This window comes from Aedes albopictus, chromosome 1 (assembly GCF_035046485.1).
Source record: "Aedes albopictus strain Foshan chromosome 1, AalbF5, whole genome shotgun sequence".
Taxonomy (NCBI): domain Eukaryota; kingdom Metazoa; phylum Arthropoda; class Insecta; order Diptera; family Culicidae; genus Aedes; species Aedes albopictus.
The window spans coordinates 181,897,423-181,921,851 of record NC_085136.1 but is presented as its reverse complement, the minus strand read 5'-3'; the positions used below and the strand labels follow the sequence as shown (position 1 = coordinate 181,921,851).

At 41.8% G+C, this 24,429-nt stretch overlaps 1 protein-coding gene and 1 long non-coding RNA gene across 3 annotated transcripts; one reads left to right on the top strand and one right to left on the bottom strand.

Moving 5' to 3' along the window:
- Positions 1 to 255: 255 nt before the first annotated feature.
- LOC134285356 (uncharacterized) lies at positions 256 to 21,652 on the bottom strand. The gene is made up of 2 exons (XR_009996306.1): positions 20,443 to 21,652; positions 256 to 11,028 (listed from the first exon to the last, which is right to left on the bottom strand). It is a non-coding gene; the product is annotated as an uncharacterized LOC134285356 (long non-coding RNA).
- LOC109420663 (uncharacterized) lies at positions 11,022 to 15,137 on the top strand. 2 transcript variants are annotated; one of them, XM_062845930.1, is made up of 4 exons: positions 11,022 to 11,440; positions 11,510 to 11,576; positions 11,645 to 11,714; positions 11,872 to 15,137. In XM_062845930.1, exon 4 carries the CDS (start codon positions 13,192 to 13,194, stop codon positions 15,001 to 15,003), a length of 1,812 nt encoding a protein of 603 aa, XP_062701914.1. In that variant the 5' UTR covers positions 11,022 to 11,440; positions 11,510 to 11,576; positions 11,645 to 11,714; positions 11,872 to 13,191; the 3' UTR covers positions 15,004 to 15,137. The 2 variants fall into 2 exon arrangements, with proteins under 2 accessions (XP_062701914.1, XP_062701913.1); XM_062845929.1 differs by having other exon boundaries at positions 11,022 to 11,714.
- Positions 21,653 to 24,429: the final 2,777 nt, after the last annotated feature.

The following is a 24,429-nucleotide window of genomic DNA, read 5'->3' as shown; positions in this document are numbered from 1 at the left end:
AGCGCCACCATAGCCTTGTGTATTTGACATAACTCCACTGCTGTCACAACGTTAATATCACAGCGCAACATATTTTTGTCTCAAGGGCAAACTTACGTGTCTCCGAAGGATTTTGGGCCGCTGAATCCGAATCCGGGGTCAGATTTGCTCCAACACGTCACATTTTTGAGCTATACCTCAATTTATAGGGCAAAATATGCGATTTTGGGCATTTTTTACTGCAAGCCATTAAGCATGGAAATATTTTTTTCAAGCAATCAAAAGGTTAATTGGTCAATTAACATCTAAATTAACGACTCATGCAAAATATTTCGTTTTACCTAATCAAATTTGACAGATTTAAGCATTTTATGTTAGTATGAAAACTTGCATGCAACTTTTGGAGGGTGACTTGTATGGGAAATATCGTACATAACATAAATCGCTTAAGGACAAACGTCTTTAAATCCCGGTTCAACAATGCATCAAAACTTCAGACGCACAAATCTCAAGAAGCAAGCTTCAAACAACAATGCATTTCATTATTCTGTTCTTGCTCACTTGTAATAAGCTTAAAATAAGAAGCTCAGGTGTGCTGGTTTTGTTTACAAAGAGATTTGTGCCCTCAAAATCGTAAGTAGGTGCCTAAGTCGGCCATTGTGGCGGCCATGTTGGGATTCTAACAAGTTTGTCCTTAAAACTATCAAATTCGATTTGGTAAAACGAAATATTTTGCATAAGTCGTTAATTTAGATGTTAATTGACCATTTAACCTTTTGGTTGCTTAAAAAAAAATATTTCCATGCTTAATAACTAAAATTATGCTGTACATATTACTGTGCAAATGCTTTTTCAATTGAAAAAGTAGCCAATGTTCAACTTTTCGTATTGGTATCAATAACGATAATTTAAAACACTTTTCAAGCGTTTAATAAGATTTTTATTCGACTCGCAGTAATTCCTTTACAACACAGTTTAACAAGACTTTTTTCTGCTTTTTGTTAAGTTCATGTAAAAAATAGGACATGTATCTGAATAATGTGTTTTTCACAAGTCAAATAAGCGCTTTCGTTTCATCATACTTCGACTCAGAGTACATGATGAAAAACACGTGTTTTTTACCGAAAAACAGCTGAATTAATCTGTTGTTCAGTCGTTAACCATAATGTTGTGCTAATTCACCACTGCTGTATAGGAGTCAGAGTCTGATCATTATTAAACCACGGGAAGTTTATGTTTTGATTTGAGCGCTGCAATTCATCATCTCTAGGATGGCGCAGATAGGAAGGCATGCGGCTGGCAATCGACGGGTCTCGAGTTCGAATCTGGATTTAGGTAAATTTATGTGTAGTTATTATTTCACAATATTTGTTCACAGCATTAAGTTCCAATCATAAACTCTCGTGGAAATCGAAAAATTTTGCATTTTTTTATTTTTAATCATTTTTGCTACAGCTGAATAACAGTTTTACTATATATTTGTAAAACGATTTAACAACAAACATTTTAGTTGGTACACAACACTATGCTTTACAGTTTCTCCAAATTTGTGTGAACAAAACCCGAACAAAGGTTGTGCCTGAAAATTATCCAAATATTATTCAGCATCATGCTGAATCAATTCGTCGTAAAGGTGCTTGTAAAATGAGTGATTGTTAGTTGGGTTTGCTCTTGAGACAGACCAAAAGCTAATTTTTGTTACGCTGTCACGGTGCCCCCACAGACCGTTATTATAAAATAAAAATGTCCATCAAAACTTAGTTCAGGGATCGAATCCTGGTGCCATTCTGCACCTCTGGGCAAATTTTTAAAATAATCCCTAGGAGGAATCTCGAGAAATCTCGATTTGATGTTTTATACTAAGAAATTTCAAAGAAATCCATGTTCAGATTGGACAATATCGCTTAAATACCTACACAAACTTTCCCTAAAGTTTTCAAAGCTGTTTCAAACCCGTATTTATTTAATAACGTTACTTCAATTATACATATTTACTACTCATCTAAATCAATTAACTGATTAAAGTGACTTACCAAACTTTTGGCAGTGTACAAAAATCAGAAAAAAAATATGCAAAAAAAAGTGCTTGTCACGTGTGCTTTTGATTACCAACGTTAGAGTTAGAAAAACTAGAGTAGGTCTTTGAAGGCAGTTTTCTTAAAATGAATAACGTTTTCAGTCACAATAGTCGAAAACAAATTTATACTTTTTTTCGATATTGCTTAGCATTTTAAACAGGGGCGTTCAGTGTTTAGTAATTGTATTGTTCCTTTCTGTAAATGTATCGCTCCTATATGGGGCGAGTATGACACATAACCGATCCGATGACCGTAAGGACGTGGCCAGCGCCGTTATTGAATTTCAAATGTTGAACTCTCGAATTTTGCACATTGAGAATGGTTAGCTAGTCCCAAGCCTTGCTTTCATTGGTTCTCTGTGCAACTCTAGTCAATCACGGAGTAGCAACTACGGTGTGTACGATTATCTTTGATTTGTTTTGCCTAGAATTTTAAACATTTTTTTTAATGAAAAGTGCTACATATTCTTGCACATGAACACTAGAAAATTACTGAGAAATATGTGTTAAATAAAGATCTAATAGTACACCAATTTTGGAAGAACAGGAAACTACGACGTCTATGTAATAACATGGGACACGGTTTATATTGGAAAAAATAAAAAATGCAAAAACTCTAGTTATTGTTTACTTTTTGAGTTCCATTTTGGTCCCATATCAACTGTTCAAAATATCAGGTCGATTAGGAAAACTATTTTTTTGCGCCCGTTATTCTAATTTTTTCAGACGATTTTATGAGAAAATTTACTTCTTCAATGAAAAATCGCTTGGGGTCACCCCTTGGTCCCTAAAAATAATTCGATGAATGATTTCTGTAGCAAACTTCACGATGAATTAGACCTCCGAAGACCGCAAAAGCTATGAAGCCTTACCCGATCGATAAAATGACGAGATTTGATTATTTATTGTTATTCCTTACATGTCAAACAGCGTTTCCTTGCTATTCGGTTTTCAGTCAATAACTTTTTCCACATATCTTAGATCCCTTTGTGGTCTTCGGAGAGTTGGTTCCTCGTAATATAGTAAACATGTTGTAGAATTGGGGAAAATTTTAATGTATAACACTGGGATGTGTAATATGTTCATAAAACAATAGTGAAAAATCGCGTTTAACGACGCGTAGTGCGTCATCAGCATCATTGAAATCTCGCTCGAAATTTCAAAGTTATAAAACTCAGTTACCAAAGCGCAAATTCGGATGAAAATGTATCATCCCATATGCTCACTCGTGGTGAGTGTGATGATACTTTTTCTACTGCGTGACTGCTAAATTGCCCGTTTTTTATCACTTCAAAAACGCGAGACAAACAATCATTGAAAATTAAAAAGTCAATGATTTCTATGAAAATTCTGTGATGCACCAAGTCACCTTAAATGCTTACGTTAAAACCGATGCATGGCTTGGAAAAACAAACTTCTGTCAGTTTAGTCAGTTAATTGAGTTGGGTGAGTAGTAAATATGTATAATAAAAGTTGTGTTGGTAAATATATACTGGTTTGAAACAACTTTGAATACTTTGGGGACTTTTTTTGTAGGTATTTAAGCGATATTGTTGAATCTGAACATGGATTTCTTTGAAATTTCTTAGTATAAAACATCAAATCGAGATTTCTCGAGATTCCTCCTAGGGATTATTTTAAAAATTTGCCCAGAGGAGCAGAATGGCACCAGGATTCGACCCCTGTACTTAGTTTTGATGGACATTTTTATTTTATAATAACGGTCTGTGGGGGCACCGTGGCTGTGTATCCATACGGTGACGCCTTCGCTTACATGCGGCGAACGAAAGAAAAGTTTGCTTTATAGGATACTACAAGATAGCGTCACGAAGCTGTGAACTGACAATTCTTCGAGCTCTTTCCCTGGACTTAGTCTCTGGCGGAGATCCGGCGAATATGTTTTTCGATAGAATCTCAGTTAAACGGGATTTTGACGATTGATGTTGTACTAGTGAAGTAGAATATAGTCGATATTTACATATCACAATGATTTCGGACAAAAAACGTGATTTTTTTTCATCGCTCACTCAAAATTCTAACCCCTTGTAAACAGCTCCCTGAACTGTCAAACAAAGTGAGGTTAGATCAGGTGCTTGCTGTACCCTAATGGTCCATAGTGGTCCATAGGTATTCTAAATTTACTGTCAATGTCATTCCAAAGGGTTCATTCGCATATTACGTAACGCAAGCCGAGACGCAAACTAACCCATGTTAGACCCCCTCCGTCCACGTAACAACTTTTGTATGGTAAATTTTGAATCTTTAAAAGGATCGTAACACAGCGGTAGACCCCCTCTCCCATATTAGCGTTAGGAAACGCCCATAAATTACGTCACGCAAAAATCGACCATTTCCAGCCCCCCTCCCTCCTATGTCACACTTTTTGTTGATATATACAACGAGCATGCCACGCTACACCTCTTTTTAGGTGGCCTCTTTATGCTGCATCCTCTTTCTCGAGGGTCTTTAGTGACAGCAGCATCATTGCGCAAGGAGCGCCATTTTGTAAGTAGTAAAACTGAATTCGAAGTGTACAGACGTAGTTAAATAAAGTTCCGTTTCTTTCGTTAATTAAACAAACTCAGCATTTCATTATCATTTCAAACCTTAAGCCCAATAAGTTATTGACCCAGTTAGCGCTGGAAGCGCGTGAGTTTTGTGGACATTTGTAGCGTGGAAGCACCGGTGAAATCGTTTTGTTTCGTGTCGAGTGCCGTTGGGAGTGCTTGAGAAAAACAAGATGGCGGACACAAAAGCAACGATCGAAAAGTTAAACGACAGGAATTACGCGGTATGGAAGTTTAAAATGCGTTTGCTCCTGACGAAGGAGAAGCTGCTGAAAGTGGTCACCGATCCGAAACCGACAACCGCGGATGCGACCTGGATCTCGAACGACGAGAAGGCGCAGGCGTTAATTGGTCTGGCATAATGTTGTCGAGTCTGCCGCGGTCGTACGATGGATTAATTGTTGCACTTGAAAGTCGCCCGGATGCAGATCTTACAGTGGACTTTGTTAAAGGTAAGCTGCTTGATGAGGGTCGACGTCGTGTCGAAAGTGTGTGTCGCGGGGACAATAAAGCGTTGGCGAGTTCCACCAAGTGGAAAAGTGCAGACACACCGAAAGTGAAAAGGTAACGTTTGTGCCATTAGACGGGTCATATTCGGCGTGATTGCAAAAAGCTTGCCCAGGACATGCGTGGAAAGGAGAAGTGCGATCGCGCGAAGGCAAACGTGGCCGTTTTTATATCCTTCAAAAGAAGAATATTAGAGATGTTAACAAGTCCATGGCTTGTGCAGTATCTGCTGTGTGGTCCAATGACCACCCGTATTTATACTACCATAGGGGTAGTACGCACCTCATAAGTACTGTGGAAAAAGATAGGCCAAGGAACGGTCAAGAAATGATTTCGCTGTTAAAATTTCTTGAGCGGTCCGCAACTGGAAAGAAATGAAAATTGTGTAACGCTCGTAACGCCTGCCGGGCAAATCGAATGGAGCTGTCACTTTTCCTTGCGGAAAAATATTCCGTTCAATTATTCCTCAAGGAAAAGTGACATTTTTTCCCACACTAATTAGTTGTCAAAATTCCTTTGGTAATTAGAGGGATTTTTTCTGGAGTGCTTTTCTTACCAGACTTAAGGTAGACATAATGAATCATACCTAGATATGTATGTACTGCAATGAATAGTATTTCATGTAGGTAGATAGCCTATGCGCACAACCATTAGGTAGACACTACAGTCCTTTTCCCTTTAGAAAACTTCAAAAAATAACCAAAATATTGCGTTTCCAGTTCAAAACCGAATTAGCGACAATTTTTCTTTTACTTCCGTTGCTTTTGCCTTGCGTTATACACTATGTCGGAAGTGGGTCGCTGTATAGAATACCTGGTGTACAATACAGCGTCCCACTTCCGACATTGTGTTTAACGCAAGGCAAAAGCAGCGCAAGTAAAAGAAAAAATGACGCTAATTCAGTTTTGAACTGGAAACAAAATAATGATGGCACATAAACTGACGAGTCCATTACTTTCAAAGAACATATCTGTTCGTTAACAAAACTACAAAAACAAAAAGACGATTTCGCTATCCCAACATCGGCAACTTTACCAAAAAATTACAAATAACACAAATCCATTCACCAAAACATAACATATGACAATTCCGCCACAAAAGAACAATTTCGTACACCACAAAAAAAATAACATTTCGTTATTACCAAAACAAAAAGACAATTTTGTCAATGCAACATCGGTCAAAAAGAACATTTTGTTCACAACATAATGGCAATTCTACCATAAAAGAACAATTCCGTTCTCCACAAAAATTACAATTTGTTATTACAACAACCTGAAAACCAAAAGGAAATAATTTCGGAATAACTCAAAAGAAATTACACGTTCCTTGATCCTCGCCGCCACTTTTATATCCTTCAAAAGAAGAATATTAAAGATGTTAACACAGACAAACAAATGTATCACTTGGGACAAATTGCGATAAAAATCATCGTCACGAAAACATAATCGCCCAATGCTAATCAGGCTGTGTTACGCAAACCACTCAGTAGGTCGCGGTAGTGGGCAAACGTCAAACAGGAGCAAAACAGATGCAAGCGCCGTGACCGAGCGATTTGCGAACTACAAAATATTTGAACTAACAGTTAAAAAGGGTAACGATGAGAAGTGAGTAGAGTGAGACGTCTGTTTGTCTGTGATGTTAACAAGTCCAAGGCTTGTGCAGTGTCTGCTGTGTGGTCCAATGACCACCCGTATTTATACTACCTTAGGTAGACATAATGAATGCTCACAATCATTAGGTAGACACTACAGCCGTCAAATCGGAATCCAATTTCGAAGTGTGTCTGGCAGCGGGAAGAACCGACGGATCGAGTTTCTGGTACCTGGATTCGGGGGCAGCGGCTCACATGACCAGTGATGTGTCGTTGTTGGAAAGTGTGGATGAATCAAAAGCGACGACGGTTTGTCTGGCGGATGGAAAATCCATCAAATCGTCTGGAAGCGGTACGGGTAAGCTCGTCTCGTTCAACGGGGATGGTGCGAAACTGAAAGTGCGGCTCGACAACGTTTTGCACGCGCCGTCCCTTGCTGGCAACCTGCTGTCGGTGAGTAGATTCATAGATTTTGGATTTCGGGTTCTGTTCGAAGAAAAGGAGTGCTATATCCTGAAAGGAGAAGAATCAGTGCTAGTTGGTCAACGATAAGGAGGGTTGTACCACTTGAAGCAGGCTCCGGAAAAGGCATTTCTTGTGAATCCGAAGTATTCCGCCTTGTGTAAGCATCTGTGGCATCGGCATCTCGGACATCGTGATGTGCAGGCGGACAAAATAGTGCGGGACAATCTTGGACATGGATTGAAAATCGATCCTTGCGAAGTGCAATCGGTGTGCGGTCCGTGTTGTGAGGGGAAAATGGTTCGTGAATCGTTCCCAAAAGTATCGGACAGTAAATCTAGCGCGGTGGGAGATTTGATGTTCGTTGCCTACGCTGACGGTCGGAAGGCGTATCGTTTCTTGAACCCAGGAACGGATATGATTACGATCAGTAGGGACGCCAAATTTCTGGAGCAATGCGTTACGACGGAAGCTGTTCAGCAACAGGAACTGGAAACAGGAGGAGTACTGGAAGTACCGGTGACGTGGCCATCTCAAGATGAGCGGCGGCGCCAGCCGGATACGGCTGAAAAAGACGACGAGCTGTTTGAAGAAGCCAGGGATCACAAAGACTCGTTCGAAAGTGTTTCCGACGGAGACGGATCCTTCCATGGGTTTCCATTGGATGAGATAGCGCGTCGTTCGAGTCGGTCCACGAAGGGAGTTCCACCACGACGATTGATCGAAGAGTTGTTTGCTGCGGGATCGCTGGATCCGGACGAAGTTGAGCCGAAGACTTTGAAGGAAGCGGTAACCTGTGAAAAGCAGGATTTGTGAAAAGCGGCGATGGTGGATGAACTGAAATCTCACCAGCAGAACGGAACGTGGGAGCTCGTCGATCCACCTGAAGGACGAGAGGTAGTTGGTTGTCGCTGGGTCTATAAGCTGAAGCGGAATGCGGCCGGCGGGATCACAAAATACAAGGCACGTCTACTGGCTCAGGGCTATTTACTCTCAGACGTACGGTGTTGATTACGACGAGGTATTCGCACCGGTGACTAGCAACACTACCCTGCGGGTGCTGTTAGCCGCGGCAAGCAAGCGGAAAATGACGTTGAAACACTTCGACGTGAAAACGGCATACTTGTACGGCGATTTGGACGAGGAAATCTTCATGAGGCAGCCGCCTGGATTCGCAGTGAAGGGTAGGGAGGGCATGGCGTGTCGGTTGAAGAAGAGCATTTATGGTTCCAAACAGTCTGCGCGGTGCTGGAATCAACGACTGCATAGTGTGCTTGTTGTAATGGGATTTGAGCAGAGTGCTACCGATCCGTGTCTCCACACCAAAGTGGTTAGTGGGAAGCGTGTGTATCTGTTGGTATATCTGTTGGTCTACGAACGGATTTGTCTTCAACTACGCTGGAGGAGCAGTATCGTGGGTCAGTCGGAGGCAAAGTTGCGTCACATTGTCTTCGATGGAATCGGAGTACGTGGCGTTGAGCGAAGCTAGCCAGGAGCTAATATGGCTGCGGAGCTTGTTGGCTGACATGGGAGAGCAGGTCGAAGGTCCAGCCATGGTGATGGAGGACAATCGGAGCTGCATCCAATTTGTTAAGTCGGATCGGAAGAGCCGTCGCTCCAAGCATATCGAAGTGAAGCAGCATTTTGTGAAGCAATTGTGTGAGGACGAAAGTATGAAGCTGCAGTATTGTCCAGCGGAGGATATGGTGGCTGATGTACTCACTAAACCGGTGGGTTCGACCAAGCTGCAGAAATTAGCACGCATGATGGGAATGTCATCGTAGGCTGGCAATGTTCGTTGAGGAGGAGTGTTGATATATACAACGAGCATGCCACGCTACACCTCTTTTTTGGTGGCCTCTTTATGCTGCATCCTCTTTCTCGAGGGTCTTTAGTGACAGCAGCATCATTGCGCATGGAGCGCCATTTTGTCAGAAGTAAAACTGAATTCGAAGTGTACAGACGTAGTTAAATAAAGTTCCGTTTCTTTCGTTAATTAAACAAACTCAGCATTTCATTCCATTGAAACCTTAAGCCCATTACTTTTTGTATGGGACCTCTGAAATTTTTGTGTGGGTTGTCACATTTTGATGACCCCCCCCCCCTCACCCCTCAAAGCGTGACGTAATTTATGAACGTACCCTTACGTAACATGCGAACGAACCCAAACGAGCAGAAGAGCTGTCAAACGCGCTTTAAAGGCATTGCTCGGCAGCTTATCGTCATAGTGGTTTCTGCTTTTAATGGTGTTGCGTGTACGTACACGTTGCATTACACGAACACTACCTGAGTTACTGGTTGAAAATAGTAAACAAAAATCGGCTTTAGGACATTTGGTCGAATGACATTTGGTCGAATGACGTTTGGTCGAATGACATTTGGTCGAAAGTACGTTTGGTCGAAAGGACATTTGGTCGAATGGACATTTGGTCGAAACCCATATTATGGAGTAGGAAGCATATGACATTTAGTCGAATGGACAATTCGTCGAATGGACATCTGGTCGGAAGGCACTAACCTATGAAAAGAGATTAAAGTAGAAAAAAATATTATAGATTTCGGTATATGAATTCATGCTGCTGAACTTATTTGGTTGAAAGTATGTTTGGTCGAATGGACGTTAAGTCGTATAGCAATTTAATCGTGTTAATAATATCAAACATTAAAAAGCAAATATTTCACTCAAGGGTGTTTTTTATTATGGTAACTCGTTTTGCAATGTAGTTTTCGTTGGCATTGGTGAAGTAGTTGATTTTCCATTGAAGATTTCTCCTTACTTTTAATCTTGGCTCTTCTTTCGAGTTTCGCCATTTCATTGCGTTTTTGTGTAGCACATACTGGTTTTTCCATCAAAGGTTTCACCTTCTTTTCATTATATGCTGTTCTTTCAAGTTTGTTATTTGTGCTGACAGTGCACATTATGGTTGTGATTTTTGTTTTCGATGATTTTTCCTTCTTTTGAACATAGGCTCTTCTTTCAAGTTCCGTATTTGTACTATGTTTGAATGTTATAGCTGGTGTCTTTTTCTCATGTTTTTTTCTTTCTTTAAAACATAGGCTATTCTTTCACGTTTATTAACCCTCCTAGGATGTTACGTTTTTCGCACCACGATGGCGTAATGCACGTTCAGCGTGCCTGTTTGGGTCATATTGACCCCAACATCGTATTCCTGTACCAACTGCTGAATTTTTCAGAAGAAATTTTTCCTTTTGAACACAAGCTGTTCTTCATTTGATGATGCCTTATTTTAGATATTTTTCCTTCTTTTAAACATAGGCTGTTCTTTCATGTAGTGTTGCACTTGAACTGAACACGAGTCGAAAAAGTTTTGATTGAAACGCAGTAGTAATTTAACTTGCGTGTCAGAGCTTACTGCTCAAGAACGCCCGTTCAGATACCGATTCAGCGAATAAACTGGTCCGGTCACCCGGAATTTCAGAAAATTCGTAAATGTAAATAAACCTACATTGTGGGGTTGAGGTGTAAGAAAGTGTTATTGATAGCCATGACATTTTGAGATTTTTTTCTGGAATAGCCAACCAATAGATTGATGACAAGACTAGACTATTGGTTTATGATCTTTGATGATTATTGTAGCTGACATGCCGAACATGTTCCTGGAAATCAGGATTTTCCGAAAACCACGGTAATCAAACCGGTTCACTCGGATATGCTCCCAATAAAAGATAAGTTTCTGAATCGAATCCCAAGATTATTCAAATCTTTGAAAAAATTGCGGATATATGACCATCTCAGTTTTGAGGATACCGGGGTATCATGCAGGCATTTTGCGAATGCCCTAATTATGTATCTGCGTTCAATTTAGACTTCGCTCGCGTACCTGTAACCGATGGTTCCAAAATTGGGACTTGCGACTCCATCACAAGCACTATTTAAATTTACCTGAATGCGACCCTGTAAAGCATGCTCACGGAAAGCAAGGCGATCTCTCCCTCTCCCACTTAAAATAACATTTCGACAGCATCACTCACGCTCACCTCTATGAATTTGTTGACAGCGGTTTGAACACGGCAAAACATATTGAGCCGAGATCCGTAGCAGCATCCAAAGGCAGGGCAAGGAGCGGCGTAACTCATAAAGCACGATAGAAAAATCCGAACAACTCGGGTTAGTTCGGATGATTATGAGATCTTTGGGTCGGTCCGTGCTCGGCATGTTAACGCTGCCAAAACTAATACCGTTCCGAACGCGCTAGAGAGCAGCCAGTGCGCGACGTGGTTAATTTGCTCAAGGTTTGCAAAAAGTGCAACAGTGAACATATAGTGATTTTTTTTAACATTTTTGTTCTGTACTTTTCATAGGTCTAGTGTCAAAAAGCTAAAATAAAAGTTAGTAAGATTAGTGGTGGTTAGAACTTTTACACAAGTGGTTAGTAATGTTAATATGTGAAGCCATACATGCAAATTTCCTAAAATTCATTGTCTACTTAAAACTAGGGTAGTGTCACCGATAATAGTCTACACCACAAAAGTGAACATTAAGTCTGTGTAAACTAGAAAGAAAAAGGTAATTAGTTATGCACAATCGTTAGAAAAATGTACATGCTAGTTTTCTACTCGCTAAATGGTGGTTTTAAAACGGCAAACAATAGCAAAAAGTGGCATTATTTTAATAAGAAGGGCAGGTCCATACCAGGGCCTTTTTCTTTTGTTTCTTGGTCCAGCTTTTGTCCAAGTCACCATTGTACCCCGGATAACAATGGAACCGAGGAGAGTCCCCAAGCAGGACTGAACAGGCCAGCCATAGCCGCACTCGAAGGACGCCATTTTGGACTTCGGAACAGTCTCAATGCGTTCAGGTTCCTATGGTGTCTCGCCAGACCAGCTACAAGACGGACAGTAAGCAGATATCAACTACGTCGGGTTCCAAAACGTGTCGACCAATCTCGGGTGACAATTGGTGAAGTTACCCTACCAGATCAGAGTTGCCCTTCAGGTCAGGTAGCGTCCCGCCGTCAAGGGAATGTGTCCAGAATCGCCCAGTCCAGCTAGCCCGTGCCATCAAAACTAGACCGTAACCGCAAGTAGCAATTGTGACGTCACAAAAATTAGAATTAAGCCAAAATCCAAAGTTTATGTATGTAACAGTATTCAATATAATTGTGCATGTGAATTCCATGGTTTAAAAGTCATTTCAGGATGTTAAAAGTGTCACTATAGTTCCTTTTTGTTCGTTTTTCTCCGGACCCACAAAGGGGTCTTCATGCCTCACTCTCTTCGTGGTCTAAACGGAATTGTTTTCGCAGTTTGGCCTTTGAGCTTTCTCTTCTCATAAGACGTGGCTAGTGAGTTTAACCAAACTAAGTTATGCTGGTGGATATGCTCTTAGTTTGAGTTCCTGCTGGAAATTGAAACATTGAGTGACGTGTGTTGAGCTGTATCGATTCCCCTCCTTCCGACCCTGTAGATCACCCTTTCCATTGAGCATAGCCGAGGGGGTTATAAATTGGCGCCCAACATAAAAACATAGAATAATAAATTGAGTGAATCGGTTACAGCATCTTTTCGGATCCGGGAGAGAGAGGAAGAAAACAGCCTCGACTGTTTTCAAAGTGTTGCGTTCTCTAAACAGCAATCAGTTAGGTTTTATTTTAATTATTTGCATGTTCTTAGTTTGTTGAAATTCCATCGAGGAACCCCTCGGTGTGATCTTAATTCGGGTTTTTCGATTGAGTTCATTTTGGTTGTTTTGTTGCATGTTTACTGTTGATGTTGGAATAGTTTTATCAATTTTTTTATATTTTTAGGCATTTTTCCGGAATTTTCGTGGATGAAGATGTGTTCAAGAGGTAAAGAGTGAGCCCGAGAATCACAGTGGCTAATTTTAAACCGTCCTGGAGTCTGATTCTTAGGAATCTTGACAGAGAAGGGTGAGTACAGTTGGAGATAAGCGTGAGTCTGATAAGGGCACAGACGTTGATCGGGCCGTGATTCGTGCACCCTCTACATCTTGAACACGTCTACAAAACGAAATATTCTTGGCCATGGATTCAGAGATGCAAGTCAAGTACAAGACCTTGCTTGTCCATCATTTGGATAAGCAAGAAGTTGAATTTGAACTGGATGTGCGTGCCGTGCCGTTCGAAAAGACCGAATCGGTAGGAGTTTTGAGAAGGCGTTTGAGAGAAGCTTTGAAGGATAAGGGGGAGCAGGTTGAAGTGGACTTTTCCAAGTGCGCAAATCGCACGGTAGATGAAGAGATCAAGGTGATCGATCATAATGTCGAGGAAATTAGGGACTTCTTGGAGAAGAAGAAAAACTTTGAAGGGATTAAGGACTCCTTGAGGACTCGTTTAGTCCATTACTTTGCCCGGTGTTCGGCCATTCAAGGGGCAGCAGAAGAAGATGTCGATTTAGAAGACTTGGACAAACTTTTGAGTACAGTCCGGCAGTTGTACAATACGTACTTCTCGTTATTCACGCCTGTTGAATCTATTCGCAAAGAAGTGATGCTTCAAATTTCGAATTCCTTAACCCAACTGCAGTTGGCTCAGCCAGGCACGTCTGGTGTTATAAGACAGGTCCAGAGTAGGTCACAGGAAACCCAAACGGAGGATGATTTAGGGTCTCAGGAAGAGGTAAGGTCAAAGCAGTCGATCAGCAGAGGTTCTCTGCCGCGGCGACAGCTAAGGTCCTCTTTGGAACCTGCTAGGGAATTGTCACCAATGATGAGTTTTCCATCAGTGGTGCAACAGCCATCGGTATCAGGGCTGAATTCCCGCCGATCGCTGGAGGAAAGAGTATTAAACCGTATCGATTTGTCGGGAAGAAACCGAAATCTGATAGGCAAAGGTAACACTTCCGAGAAAGAATCGGATTCTTCCTCGTCACAGTCTCCGCCAAGTAGACGAAGGTCCAGACATCGAAGGTCCAATGTGAAGCGTAGTAGACCGGTATCGGACTGGAATTTACGGTACGACGGTAGGGATGGAGGACAAGGATTGATGCGCTTTATCAAGGAGGTGGATTTTTATGCCAAATCTGAGAACATTTCCGAGAAGGAGCTGTTCCGTTCCGCAATTCACTTGTTTGCGGGGGCAGCCAAAATTTGGTTTATGGCGGGAGTCGAAAATGGCGACTTTTCTACCTGGAAAGACTTAGTCTCGGAAATGAAAAGAGAATTCCTGAGCCCAGATCATGACCATGTCAGTGAGTTCAGGGCGATAGAAAGAAAGCAACGACCCAAAGAAAAATTTCAGGATTTTTTCTTTGATCTGCAAAAACTTTTCAATTCACTAACCAAGCCGATATCCGAAAGGAAGAAGTTCGAGATAGTCTTCCGTAATCTCAGAGCGGACTACAAAGGCTATGTAGTTGCAGCTAATATTGATAATTTGGCTGATTTAAAACCTTTCGGTCGAAAACTTGACGCCACGTTTTGGTACAAGTATGAGAACCGTAACACGGAAGAGAACGCTTCCAAGAACCGGAATCAGGTTGGTGAAATGAAGGTAAACGCCAAACCAAAGTCAGCAGGGTCAGTCAGTAGGCCAGATAAACCTCGATCAGATCAAAAACCTCCCAGTAAAGTCGAGGAGGAGAAAGTTGCAAAGCAACCTTCAAGCGCGAATCAACAGGGTGATGAAAGTCAGGGACAGAGTAGTAGCGGAGTAGATAAAGGATTGCAGGCGATTCTGGAGAAATACACTCCACCCAAACCTGGTGTTTGTTACAACTGCCGACTTTCTGGGCATCACCAAGCGGATTGTGACCGCCCTAAACATAAATTCTGTTTTAGGTGTGGGTTCTTCAATTTTGACACGAAAAACTGTCCATTTTGCGCAAAAAACGCGTAAATACCCGTCTGAAGGGGCAGACGGAAGGACAGAGCGTTACTAAATCCCCTATCAAACCCGATTGTACCGTTTGCTCACTCGGTCAAAGACCGGTGGAAGACGACGAATACATGTTTTGTTCCAGTGTAGAAATTAGCGAGCATTTTTTGCAAATTGCGAATGACGACAGACCTTTCGTGAGAGTAAGCGTGTTGAATGTACCCTTGATCGGCTTGCTCGACAGCGGAGCGAACCGGAGTATTCTTGGTTCAGGTAGTAGATCTCTCCTTAAATCTTGTAGGTTACGCTTACAGCCGGTGAACATAGATGTTAGCACCGCAAGTGGTCAGAAACTAGACGTTTCGGGATATGTTGAACTGCCGGTTACGTTTAGAGGGGTGACGAAAATTTTATCGGCTTTGGTAATCCCATCCGTCAAACGAAAACTGATTCTCGGATCAGACTTTTGGCAATCATTCGGAATAGTGCCGACTGTGGCGACCGAGGATGCCGCGATATCCGTTGACGAACTACAAAATTATGAGGAAGAGATGTTACTATCAGATGAACAGAGAGTGAAATTAGAGGAGGTCAAATCGTTGTTTAAACCAGCGGTGGACGGCCAACTCGATACGACGTCGATGATCAGTCATCGCATAGAACTAGCGGAAGAAGCAAAAAAGCTCCCTCCGGTGCGAATAAACCCGTTTCCTACCTCCCCTAGTCGGCAAGAGAAGATAAACAAAGAGCTCGATACGATGTTACAGTGTGGTATTATTGAAAAGTCATACAGTGATTGGGCACTCCGCCTTGTACCAGTCGACAAGACGGATGGTTCTGTCCGGTTGTGTCTAGATGCCAGAAAGCTTAATGAGCGAACGGTCCGGGACTCTTACCCTCTCCCACACGCCGACAGAATCCTGAGTCGCCTGGGACCTAGTCGCTACATTTCGACAATAGATTTGTCGAAAGCTTTTTTACAGGTTCCGTTACATCCACGGTCCCGAAAATTAACTGCGTTCTCTGTGTTGGGTAGAGGGTTGTTCCAGTTCACTCGGATGCCTTTTGGGTTAGCCAACAGTCCGGCAACCCTGTCGAGACTGATGGACCGAGTGTTAGGAGGGAGTGAACTGGAACCAAACGTATTTGTTTACCTCGATGACATCATCGTGGTAAGCAATACGTTTGAAGAGCACCTGGATAGACTCAAGGAACTGGCACGTAGACTCAAAGCCGCGAACTTGTCCATAAATCTAGACAAATCAAAATTTTGCGTGCCCGAGGTTCCCTATCTAGGGTACATTCTGAGCCGAAATGGACTTCGTCCCAATCCAGATAGGGTCGAAGCCATTATTAATTTTGAAAGACATAAGTCTCTCCGCGCACTGAGAAGATTTTTGGGTATGTGCAATTATTACCGGCGTTTTATCGCCACGTTTAGCGATATTGTACGCCCACTGACCGATCTGCTGAAGAACCAGCCTAAAACGATTAAATGGAATGACGAAGCGGAGGCAGCGTTCGTCAAAATTAAAGAACTCCTCATTAGCGCACCCATACTGTCAAACCCGGATTTTTCTAAGCCCTTCAGCATCCACTGTGATGCGAGCGATTCGGCCATCGCCGGTGTGTTGACGCAATTGCACGACGATATAGACAAACCAGTAGCCTACTTCTCGCAGAAGCTAGGTGGAACCCAGCAACGATATGCAGCAACTGAAAAGGAAGCATTGGCTGTCCTGAAGTCGCTGGAAAAATTTCGAGGGTACATAGAAGGTTCGAAGTTTACGGTGGTAACCGACGCTTCGGCCCTGACGTACATTCTGCGAAGTAGCTGGAAGACTTCATCTAGGCTGAGTAGATGGAGCCTCGAACTGCAAAAACATGACATGGAGGTCAAACACCGTAAAGGGGTGGACAATATTGTGCCTGACGCTCTGTCCAGGGCTGTGGAAGAGGTCAGTGCCTCGACCAACGACTCCGACTGGTATAATTACATGATGCTGAAAGTTCAATCTGAACCAGAAAATTTCAAGGATTTCCGTGTAGAAAACGGCCTACTCAAAAAGTTTGTCTCTTGTCCTGATAATACGGACTATCGATTTGAGTGGAAGGTCTGCGTACCTTCGACGTTAAGAGAGAGGGTGTTGTTTGAGGAGCATGATGAGGCATTACACATGGGATACGAGAAAACTTTGGCCAAAGTTCGTAAGAAGTTTTATTGGCCCCATATGGCCAAAGAAACCAGAGCCTATGTGCAGAAGTGTCGAATCTGCCAGGAGAGTAAACCGAGCAATAGGTCCCAACATCCAATAATGGGCCAACAGAGGATTACGACTAAGCCTTTTCAAATAATCGCACTTGATTTTATTCAATCGTTGCCGAGAAGCAAATCCGGGAATTGCCATCTACTAGTAGTGATGGATTTATTCTCAAAATATTGCTTATTGTTCCCATTACGAAAAATTTCCACGCCCCAAGTGGTCAAAATCTTAGAAGATAGCTGGTTCCGCCGATATGCTGTACCAGAATGCTTAATATCAGACAATGCCTCGACCTTCTTATCGAAGGAATTCAAAGCCCTGCTTGAAAAGTTCAGAATTCAGCACTGGACCAACTCCAGGCACCATTGTCAAGCCAATCCGGTAGAAAGACTGAACAGGACCATTAATGCGTGCATTCGCACCTACGTCCGTACAGATCAGACCCTTTGGGATTCCAAAATTTCGGAGGTAGAACATGTCTTAAATACGACCCCACACAGTTCGACCGGTTTTTCCCCTCATAAAATCATTTTTGGTCACGAAGCTGTAGCAAGAGGTGACGAACATCGGATAGACCGAGATGATAAAGAAGTTTCGGATAAGGAAAGACTAGAAAATAAATTGAAAATTGATCAATCTATTCGCGATCTAGTGATCACAAATTTACAGAAAAGTTACAATAAAAATTCACATTACTACAATCTACGTCGAAAACAACCAGCACCGGTGTACAAAGTGGGTCAAAAAGTCCTCAAGAGGAACTTCAAACAGTCCTCCGCCGTTGATAAGTTCAACGCGAAACTGGCTCCGTGTTACAGCCCGTGTGTAATCCAAGCCCGGGTGGGCACAAGCTCCTATGACCTCGCGGATGAGGCAGGAAAATCACTGGGCATCTTCTCCTCGGCTGATTTGAAACCGTTCTCCTAGAAAAAGAAATTAGAAACAAAGTGAAACTCTCTCAAACGTAGTTCATTTAATTTTGTCAACAATCAGTTGACGTGAAATCTGAAAAGATACTTAGCCTGATAGGTGGATTGATGTTTCCCTCGGGACTGCAGACCGGGTGGAAGCCGAAAAATTGAGTTTTTGTTGAATGAATGTGTGCGCAGGTGTTTCTGATTCACTAGCAGTCATTAATGGCAGGATAGAAGTACTTACCGATGGTCCAAAACTACTTGATCCTCTGAATTTTGATCCATGATGGTCTCCAACACAACAGCAGAATGGCAACAAAACCGGAAAATGAATTTAAATTAGGGATTCGTCGTTTCAGAGCTCGAGCTGATTAAATTTCCGCGGATCGATTTGTTTTGATACGAAAGATGTTAAGAAAAAAGATTAGGAAAGCGACTGACAACTGGAAAAGAACTCAACTATGCTGGGTTCGCTCACGAAAACTCGAATAGGGTGAACGTACACGTTTCGTTCATTCTCACCTACCGATGGTAACAGAAAGCAAAGAATACAAATTGAGCATGCAATCATTTTTATGCCGTTTGAGAAATATAGTTTGAGATAGAATTTGCAAAATAATTTCAAAAAGGGAAATTCGACAATTTCACAGCCGGTCGGAGGGATATTGTAACCGATGGTTCCAAAATTAGGACTTGCGACTCCATCACAAGCACTATTTAAATTTACCTGAATGCGACCCTGTAAAGCATGCTCACGGAAAGCAAGGCGATCTCTCCCTCTCCCACTTCCAATAACATTTCGACAGCATCACTCACGCTCACCTCTATGAATTTGTTGACAGCGGTTTGAACACGGCAAAACATATTGAGCCGAGATCCGTAGCAGCATCCAAAGGCAGGGCAAGGAGCGGCGTAACTCATAAAGCACGATAGAAAAATCCGAACAACTCGGGTTAGTTCGGATGATTATGAGATCTTTGGGTCGGTCCGTGCTCGGCATGTTAACGCTGCCAAAACTAATACCGTTCCGAACGCGCTAGAGAGCAGCCAGTGCGCGACGTGGTTAATTTGCTCAAGGTTTGCAAAAAGTGCAACAGTGAACATATAGTGATTTTTTTTAACATTTTTGTTCTGTACTTTTCATAGGTCTAGTGTCAAAAAGCTAAAATAAAAGTTAGTAAGATTAGTGGTGGTTAGAACTTTTACACAAGTGGTTAGTAATGTTAATATGTGAAGCCATACATGCAAATTTCCTAAAATTCATTGTCTACTTAAAACTAGGGTAGTGTCACCGATAATAGTCTACACCACAAAAGTGAACATTAAGTCTGTGTAAACTAGAAAGAAAAAGGTAATTAGTTATGCACAATCGTTAGAAAAATGTACATGCTAGTTTTCTACTCGCTAAATGGTGGTTTTAAAACGGCAAACAATAGCAAAAAGTGGCATTATTTTAATAAGAAGGGCAGGTCCATACCAGGGCCTTTTTCTTTTGTTTCTTGGTCCAGCTTTTGTCCAAGTCACCATTGTACCCCGGATAACAATGGAACCGAGGAGAGTCCCCAAGCAGGACTGAACAGGCCAGCCATAGCCGCACTCGAAGGACGCCATTTTGGACTTCGGAACAGTCTCAATGCGTTCAGGTTCCTATGGTGTCTCGCCAGACCAGCTACAAGACGGACAGTAAGCAGATATCAACTACGTCGGGTTCCAAAACGTGTCGACCAATCTCGGGTGACAATTGGTGAAGTTACCCTACCAGATCAGAGTTGCCCTTCAGGTCAGGTAGCGTCCCGCCGTCAAGGGAATGCGTCCAGAATCGCCCAGTCCAGCTAGCCCGTGCCATCAAAACTAGACCGTAACCGCAAGTAGCAATTGTGACGTCACAAAAATTAGAATTAAGCCAAAATCCAAAGTTTATGTATGTAACAGTATTCAATATAATTGTGCATGTGAATTCCATGGTTTAAAAGTCATTTCAGGATGTTAAAAGTGTCACTATAGTTCCTTTTTGTTCGTTTTTCTCCGGACCCACAAAGGGGTCTTCATGCCTCACTCTCTTCGTGGTCTAAACGGAATTGTTTTCGCAGTTTGGCCTTTGAGCTTTCTCTTCTCATAAGACGTGGCTAGTGAGTTTAACCAAACTAAGTTATGCTGGTGGATATGCTCTTAGTTTGAGTTCCTGCTGGAAATTGAAACATTGAGTTGAGCTGTATCGATTCCCCTCCTTCCGACCCTGTAGATCACCCTTTCCATTGGGCATAGCCGAGGGGGTTATATACCAACTTCCAACTGAAGAATTTTTAAATATTTCTGATCGCAGCGTGCCGAGTTTAAACTTGAACGCGTTTAAATGCGTCCCTATTTTCATGTTATGCTCGTATGGTAGTATCAATCTGCAAGCAAGTATCATCACTCGGGTATCGCTAGGTGTGTTTTCGGAAATTCTAACCTACGATGTAAATAGGTACTGCTGATTTACATTGCTCTAGCAGCCAAAGCTACAAGCCGCAAAACAATATTGTTGGCAACGAAATAAAAGTTTTCCAATGACAGCTTCAACGAAAGTTTTTTCCGGTGATCTGCGGATAGTAGCCTCATTAACGTCGGCATTCTGCAGTTCACGAGCCAGGTGCGCAAAACGTGTGGATTGAATTAAAGTTCTCATGTTCCAAGATTTGATTTTAGAATCGTTATCCTTAAATCGTTGCCTGGTCTGTTGCTGTTAAATCAATCCGTTTTCTCTAGTTTTGCTTTTTCAGGTAGTTGAAGGTTCTAAGCAGGCTTCCTTACCGGGCTGCTCTGCCTACATGGCGCTCAAGGGGCTACCATCTTGAGTACGCATCTTCCTATTGAGTATTCGGAACGTACCTCCTCAAGCTGGCTGAGGTCGGAGAGACAACAGTCCGCGGACTGCACTACCTGCTAAGTACATACCTCTTATCTAGCGGTTTTTGTCATCGACTGGTCCAGTGTCTTTTCATCAGTTAGTGCCTTTCGCCAGATGTCCATTCGACGAATTGTCCGTTCGACTAAATGTCATATGTTTCCTACTCCATAATATGGGTTTCGACCAAATGTCCATTCGACCAAACGTTCGTTCGACCAAATGTACTTTCGACCAAATGTCATTCGACCAAACGTCATTCGACCAAACGTCATTCGACCAAATGCCTTTCGACGAAATGTCATAGATCCACAAAAATCAGCTGTTCCCGGCAAAATCAAATGGGCATATTTTCAACCAGTAGATTCGCTTATGCTTATGCTTATATTCACCTAAAAAATTACTGACACTGGCGACAGTTGCGTCGGTTTAGGAGATCCTTGAAGCAGAAATTTCAAAATTTGCTCTGAAGATGTCAGTGTTTATGTAAGCCCAAGATGACTGCATGCCAAACAGGGTATCTCCAGAGGCTACTCGCCTGTATTCTGCTTTGCTCTGTTTTGTACCTGATTATTCTAGCTAAAATTTATGTTAAAATTTGGATTTTTTTTTAGGTCACGTCTCTTGTACACATGCCCGACGGAAAAGTGTACGATCCTTTAATTGGACAATGGATGACTCCCAATTGGGAAAATGTTGACAGGCGTATCGATAACCCTACCCGTTTGCATCTATATCGCTACAACGGTAATGATCCTATCAACCGATATCACACACGAGATCACCCCAAAAATCGCTTAGAGTGGCTTAAGCTATTGGGTTATAATATACAGAGTCTCATCCCGCAAAGTAATGATCGACTTTACTTACAAAATAACCCATGGAGAAAAACGCATACATCACTTGTTACACCACAAATTATGCAACGTGAGCGCTATCCAGACCCACTACAAATAGAATCTGGTTTTTTGTCATATCTTGCAATGCGAAAAATAAAAACAGCTCAAGATCTAATTAATTCTCCTATATCTGCACTTAAATCGGATGCAATGAATATAAGACCACACAGAATCGGAGCAGCCTCAGATCCTCCATTTGGAAATGGGATTATTGTGTCACGTTCGCTTGAAGGACAGGCAATTGTTTCCAGTGTTCCTGCTGCCAATCCAATCTATCGTGACGTCTATACATCTGTTTTCAATCGGACACGATTACTGCCTTTTACATTTGTTGTACATAATTCTCTTCAAGATGCTTTCTTTTTCGTGAAAGAAGATTCATGGAGAGCAGCGGAGGATCGTCAACAGCTGAAACGATTGCAGGGACAAGTCAATACCACATTCCATGAAGGATCACGTGAAAATGGTAGCGGTAACAACCAACTAGATGTTAAGCTGCATATTCAAAATGCCATAATAAATGTAAAATATGGTACTACTGCTGAAAAGGAACATCAAAGACTTATGCACCACGCAAAACTGCAAGCAGTTAGGAAAGCATGGCATCGCGAAAAAGAGCTTCTACGAATTGGGCTGATAAGCAGCTACGATTGGACACAACAAGAAACAGATGATATTATTAAGAATGGTTACGCTAACTTGTACGAAGGTGAATATATTCATGACATTATTCAATATCCAGAAATGCTCGAGGATCCCTTCAATATAAGATTTGTAAAAAAGAAAACTAATCAATCGCGAAAAAGAAAAAGAAGAGAAACTTCACCTAACAGCAGGATAACTACTATTCTGTGCATTGATGGAAAGTGTTAGCAAGAGTTGCACCCTGGAACGTAAACCTCGTTAAACATTCTATTATTTAAATTCAAATTATTTAAATAGGACTGAATAATAAATAAGCTATGCAGCGAATAAGGGCGTAATTTAAGTTGAGTACAGCCTAAATAAACATGTTTTCATATTCATGCGCTTGTTGAAGCAGGTAGGCTGGGTTTGTTTGAAACTTAACCCTCTACTTCCCATAGTTGCTCTAAAGCACCATCGATTTTCGGCGAACTCGGGACACATGGAATTAGATAAATATGATGCAATGATTTTAAAAATATGGTTGTAACATCATAAGGTTGATCCATCTACTAACTACTTTTTTTCAATAGTGGAACTATTAATTAACAATCAAAAACCAATCAATAACAACCTTTTTTTTTCATTGATTTCGAAAAAAATAGCCAATTTATAATAACATTTGTTTAAGCACTTTTTTTTCGGAAACGCTTTTTAGCATAGATATAGTCGTTCAAAGTCGTGGGAAGGAAAGGGTTAAAATGTAGTATTCATTATCCGAGCGAAAGCTTCAACTTTTAAAACTTCGGTGTAGTATTGTCGTCGCAGTTGAAACCTGAAGTTTCCCCACACGAAACAATCGATTTCACTCCAACTCCATATACGAGAAACCTAACTTCGGGCATACTGCGCTGGACAGCGGATCTGGTCCTCTATCCAGCGCACGATGCCCACTATACGTCCGGCGCATGGTTTAGGAGAAAAATTGATTTTTGAGTGACAAAAATTCAGAAGTTGAAGTACTTAATTACGAGCTGAATTATGGATCTCAAGTTAGCCCAGTGGTTAAAGCTGTGGATCGCCGATCCCGGAGAAGGCGGGTTCTATTCCCGTTCCGGTCGAGCAAAATTTTCTCTGCTTCCTTGGGCATAATGTATCATTGTACTTGCCACACTATGTACAAATCCATGCAATGGCAGGCAAAGAAATCCCTTCAATTAATAACTGTGGAAGTGCTCTAAAGAACACTGAGTTGAAGAGAGGCAGGCCAAGCTCCATTGCGAACGTCGAAGCCATTATGGAGGGGATGCTGTATAAGAGCAATATCAATATTGCGCATTTCCCACCCTACCACTTTCGCAGTTAGTATAAGAGCGGGATCGTGAATAAAACTGCGATTTTGCATCGAATCGTGTCGGTGTCTTCTGCGCACTTATGCATTGAATGCGCAGAAGACACCGACATACAAGGTGCTGAATAAGTGCGCAGTAGACACCGAAATGAATCGATGCAAAATCGCAGTTTTATTCACGATCCCGCACTTAAACTAACTGCGAAAGAGGTCCAGTGAGGTGGGAAATGCGCAATAACTGGACTAAGCTATCATCTTGTTATAAAGCAATCCAGTTAAGATCCCAGTACACAGGGTCATTTTTTTTAAATCAATGCTCACACATCTTGTTTGACTCGACCGAATTTTCATTAGTGTCAAACTGATGTTCTTTCTTGAGTTCTTTCCTTGTAACATATTTGACCCTGTGTACTTCAGGCCTTTGACACTAATGAAAATTCGATCGAGTCAAACAAGATGTTTAAGCATTGGTATCTTTTTGGACAAACATTTATTTGACCCTGTGTCC

What these genes read in the sequence shown, in the direction of transcription:
- LOC109420663 (XM_062845930.1), top strand. Translation starts at nt 13,192, where the DNA reads ATGGATTCAGAGATGCAAGTCAAGTACAAGACCTTGCTTGTCCATCAT.